At 40.5% G+C, this 5,630-nt stretch overlaps 1 protein-coding gene across 1 annotated transcript in view; it reads left to right on the top strand.

The window, feature by feature from the left end:
• Positions 1-5,399, top strand: part of LOC104944257 (telokin-like) — a 6,605-nt gene extending 1,206 nt beyond the window's left edge. Inside the window, exons 2-4 of the mRNA XM_010769770.1 lie at positions 636-764; positions 1,251-1,363; positions 2,310-5,399. Of these exons, the coding sequence (XP_010768072.1) occupies positions 636-764; positions 1,251-1,363; positions 2,310-2,441 (374 nt within the window). The 3' untranslated portion in view covers positions 2,442-5,399. The remainder of the gene's footprint in view (positions 1-635; positions 765-1,250; positions 1,364-2,309) is intronic.
• Positions 5,400-5,630: the final 231 nt, after the last annotated feature.

Below are 5,630 nucleotides of genomic sequence, written 5' to 3'. Positions count from 1 at the left end.
CCAAACAGGCTGGTTCCTTTAGTCTGAATGTGTGTTTGGTGGCGTGATCATTATTATTTAGAGTCATTGCGTGCCTATTGATTTGAACACGATCCGTGTATCCATCATTTCCTGGTCTTCTCTAAAGAAGAGGGACCAATGGAAACGTTGTCATGTTGCCGTTGTTCAGCATGGAAACATTCATTAGCTAACAATGACATTATTGTTCTATTAATATAAAGGGAGGTCAGGTACTCTTTAAAACAGCTGCTAGTTATGGGTACTTTTTACTTAAGTACATTTCAAAGTTCTTTACTTTGACTTGAGTAAAGAAGTTTAGTTAGTACTTCTACTTTCACCAGAGTATCTTTAAACACGAGTATCTGTACTTTTACTTGAGTACAGTATGTGTGTTCTTCTACTTGAGTACAGGATGTGTGTACTTCTACTTGAGTAAAGGATGTCTGTACTTTTACTTGAGTAAAGGATGTGTGTACTTCTACTTGAGTAAAGGATGTGTGTACTTCTACTTGAATAAAGGATGTGTGTTCTTCTACTTGAGTACAGGATGTGTGTACTTCTACTTGAGTAAAGGATGTGTGTACTTTTGCCATCTCTGATTATCTGGTATTGTGACTGTGTGTATGTCTTTTCAGAGGATAACCAGTTCCTGGAGTGTTTGGAGAACGAGCAGAAGACGGAGTGTAAGCCGACCTTCAGCTCAATCATTAAAGACGTTGAAGTGGTCGAAGGCAGCGCCGCTCGCTTCGACTGCAAGATCGAAGGTACGAGACCCAACAACAAACAGACCGATTGTTAGAAAACTCTCCCTGGTCCCTGGCTTGATCTTCAACCTCAGGATCCATGTATCTGTGATCCTCTCCAGAATGGAAGGAGTCATCACATACAGAGCATCAACTAGTTCCTGAACAGTGTCCTTCACATGCTGATATCCAAGAGAGGGAGTTCCACAGTCACAAGATGGAGGAATAGAAAGCAGTATTCAATGTTTACTTCAGATTAGCTCCACGTCAGAAATGATCATGCTTGTCATATGTCTCTCTCCATAGAGGCTGAATCATCATGTTAATCACATAGCTATCATATGCCTCAAACAGTCCTGATGCTCTTCTAGGTCATCACACTTCCTGTCATGTTGGGGTACCTTTGTTATGATGCTACTCTCATATTGGAAGAGGACATTCAGGATTTTCCCACACCGATTAATAAAAAACTGAGGACATGCAATATAAAGCTAAATGTTTCTCCAGGTTACCCCGACCCAGAGGTGGTGTGGTACAAAGACGAGAAGCCCATCAAAGAGACCCGCCACTTCCAGATCGACTACGACGAAGAAGGAAACTGCAGCCTGGTCATTTCAGAGGTCAGAGGTCACATCATCAGACTTACAGGCTTCACTCAACATTTAAATTCAAACTTAGATAAATGTCTCTCAGTCAGTGTTACTCTCTTTTCTACAGGACTCACCCTTTCTGAATATACTGCTTAAAAGTGCTGACAATACATCTCATTGACTCCCATCTTAAGAACTATTCAGAACAAATTTATTATTTATTACATTAGAAAACTGTTAACCTCTAATAATAATCAAAGAACTCTTATAAGGAGAATTAAAGAAAATACACAGGCCTACTTTTAAATAAATCAGCACAGCACTTGGGGAGTCCTCTGCACATTGAAGAAAAGGAATATAATTAAAATGGACCCACTTTGAAATGAATAAAACCTATAGCTGCACCCTAAAAAGAGTTAGGTGATTGAATGATGACTGAAGATCGTCAGCTGTCTTCCTCTCCGTGTTGTTCCTCGATACGTAAAGGCTGCAGCACCTTTGACAACTCCTCTCCACATATCAAGACATCCCCGGTAAACCAGCAGTCGTTTGCTGTGAAAAGTAGATAACTATGTCCACGCAGAATTAAATCCTGTGTTCCTCCGGTACTTTTCTTTTCTTTGATTTATCCATAGTTCGCTCATCGAGCCGGGGGTCAGGTTATTCCCCCGCAGGAAAAGGAGCTGTCGGGGGACCGTAGCAGGATGTGACACATATTTTAGTTGACCTAATTAAAACCGTTTTGTTTTTTATTTGTGTCACAGCATCACCTCGAAATACAAGATACGAAACATAAAACATAAACGAAAGATACTGAACATAAGCTGGTTATGTCAGGCAGGGAAGAGAGAGCCAGGGGAGACTCTGGCTTTAGGCTCGACAAACCTCTCCCTCTGATCTACGTTGAATGAACCATGAACCGTGTCCTGAACGCCAGTGGGAGTTAATGCTGATACTTTCTGATATGAATCTGCAGGTGTCGGGAGACGACGACGCTAAATACACGGTGAAGGCTGTGAACAGTCTGGGGGAGGCGACATGTACCGCTGAGCTGCTGGTGGAGGTGATGGCTGGAGAGGAAGAGGAGGAGGAGGAGGAAGAGGAATAGACTCCAACAGGAAGAGGTGCTGCTCCTCTTCAGCCTGTCAGACTTGAGCAGGAGAAACAAACCCACAAGTGACAGATTGTGATTGGAGGAGCAGGAGTATCAACGCCGCGAAAAATGCTAAATCAAATTCCCCTCTGCCAACAACAACAAAGATCTTCTTTATCAAACACAAAAACATTTAACGTAATTTAATCTTCTAAGCCCCGCCCACCTGACACCTGGAGAAAATAAGCCCCGCCCCTCTCAGGTTAGCCTCTGCTCATTGGTGGGTTTCCCCTCATAGTTCATTTCATTGCTGTTTCTTAAATACTGTGTGTATAATGGAAACAGGATACTTGAGTTTTCTAACCATGTTTTTATCTAGAAAAAGGCCAAATCTCACGATCTTAATGAAAGGTAAATTATGTTTCCGCCTGATGATTCGAACGGCGCCAAAAAGATATGGTTTGTTCATCCGCCCGATGCTACACGCAGACCGATCAAAGGTACATTTCTCCCAATTTAAAATAAGCACTTATGTCAGTAAACAGCTGTTAATATAACGTCTTAAAAGGCAGGTGCACTTAGCAACACCTGGAGATGAACGAAGAAGAAGACTGGCTAGCAAACAGGGATCCAAAATATTCCAAAGATGAAGAGAAACATGTTCTTCAGGAAGCGTGAACATATTTAAGGCCTTGTTTTAAATGGAGCTTTGTGGGGTTCAAACGTGCGGAAGAGGATCAGGGCCACGTGTGACTTTATTTTATTACAGAATTTTAAAACAATTTTTATGATTTCTATTTGATTTCTTTTTAATAATACATTTTTATTTTCAAATGTCTTTCTCCAGAATTCTAAGTTTTTTCTCCCAACTTAAAACATTATTTTTCACTTGTGTTCAGATCTTAAGAAAATCCCATGTGGCCCTAATCCTCTTCCGTACAAACAGAAAATCAGCAAAAGCTATATTTTATTGCCATTCGATAACCCCTAAGATCCTGAGACGTATTCAAAGTAAAAATGAATTATTCTTAAATTCGATGATTTGCTTATAGCAGTATTTGTGTCAGTCAAGTCTCAGAGCCTTTATGGAAAATACGGCTAGCATAACCTTATTTATTATTTCAGATAAAAATAATGATCTAGTAAAAATGTATCAGAATACAGATGAAGGAAGCCCAGTATCGTGTTTCAGCTCAAACCTTCTGAGGAAACAGTTTGAAGAGTTGTTGATCCTGAAGTAATGCTAAAGAAATGTGAACATTTAATTTCCTCAAAGACTCATGGGAGCTGTAGTCGTTTGAGGACAGGCTCTTTCTATAACCAAACCATGAAGAATGACGTACTGTATGAGAAGCAGGCTTTACTCCAGGGAGTCCAGGTGAGGAAGAAGATGGTACGATGGAAACCTGATGAAGGCCAGAGTCAGGTCACTAAACATCAACGCGGCTCACTGTGAAGCTCCAACGACACCAAACAACACGGCAGGAGACATCGAAAAATAGGTTAGCACTGCAGCTAACGCCATTTATCACCAGAGAGTGAGCAGAGTGAGCTGTGAAGGTCAAATTGAAACAGTATAGCCATCAGAAGGTTTCACAAAGTAAATAAATAAATCAGTCATCTAAATAATCATTGCCTACGGTAGGAAGCTAATTCTCGCTGATTAGGTCTCTTCCACTCATTAGTGACCAACTCAATATTTTTTGTAGTGATTGAAATAATACAAGCAAGTGGACCAGAACTAATAAATATATTAATATGAATGTTAATGAAAATATAAAGCAGCCTGAAGCTAAGTTTGGATGGAGTGCTAACTAACATTTGATGGCTAATTTCAGCTTGACTCCTGTTAGCTCTCTGGCTAATACAAATTAGCCTACTTTCGCAGATGCCGTTTGTAAAAGAAAACTAATATATGGGGTGAAAAGAACTAGATTGGATGCAGTCGGAAAGCTAACATCAGAACAATTACAACTTTAATGTTGAGAAAGTCATATTTCTAGCTAATGTCATCTATACTAATGTTAGCCCACAAGCTAATAAACCTTTGTTTTGAGAGACAATGGCTCACAAACATGAGTTAATGTGAAGAGAGTACAGTTCAGAAAAACAATAGCACAGCTGCCGGCTCGTTTTCAGTCATTTATTGTTAACAGTATATTAATTGTTAGCGTTCTTGAGGATAGCCTTGGATAAAAGGTTTATTATTTTACAAACAGGAAACAGGAAGCAGTCTAAGTAATAGTCTGGTCCACGTAGAGGTTAAGCTAACTTAACCACATAGGGTTTCTGGGTAATGAAGTCCTCCAAATTAAAAGTGTTGTGTCATTTCCACTTTGAGCTGTTTAACATCCAAGTGCCTTAATTACAAAGCGACTGTGCATATGTGCCTCAGCATGAGAACCAGCATGTGATGAAAGGTGATCCCCCTTAGCATCTGATGCATGTGAGAAGAGTCGTGTGTCTTCTCTTCTGTGTGAGCACTTTTCTTATCTTGTTTGTATTTTTGACTTCGACAGCAGCTAACATCACCTCTGCCTTAAACCCAGGTCGCCTTAGAGCTACTCCGGGACACTTTGAATCACCGTCCGGGTGACTTTCACAGTTCCTACCACACATTTGTGACATCGAGGGACTACATTACTATTTGGCTGCCTGAAAACACATTGGTTAAACATGTTGTATTCTGGACTTCACAAAGTCCACAGTTAGGTTTAGAAGCAGCAATAAAAACGCCTGGAGGAACATTTTTAAGAAGTGACCAAAATCAACTGTGTGGAAGAACAACATGTATTTCTACGGAGCTCTGTGGCGTTCTCCAGAGAGAAACATCTTCTTACATTTTAAGTATGTATTAGTATGTAAACCTTTCAAGACCCTTTCCACACATTTTCAGACCTCATCTCCACTTTGAGTTCTAACCGGTTGCCTTGGCGACACACTTTACCTCACATTGACTATATACAGTGTTGATTGTCCTTCCTCCTTATCTTCCAACCATTTGGACGCAGACTTGCATTTCCCCATAACGATGTTGTTTAACAACCGGCGTAAACGGACCTTCGCGCTATCAAGCAGTGAGCGTGCGATGTCCTGTTCAGATGACGTCAAATCCAACGGGATGCCATAAATAAACTCCACAGAATCACACTACACACCTACGCAATGATTACATTCAGGCAGACTGTAGAATACAACCTCTTT

This window comes from Notothenia coriiceps, unplaced genomic scaffold, assembly GCF_000735185.1.
Source record: "Notothenia coriiceps isolate Sejong01 unplaced genomic scaffold, NC01 NC01_scaffold00007733, whole genome shotgun sequence".
NCBI classification, from domain to species: domain Eukaryota; kingdom Metazoa; phylum Chordata; class Actinopteri; order Perciformes; family Nototheniidae; genus Notothenia; species Notothenia coriiceps.
Note: the sequence above shows the minus strand (reverse complement) of the source record. Positions and strands in the feature narration are given on the sequence as shown.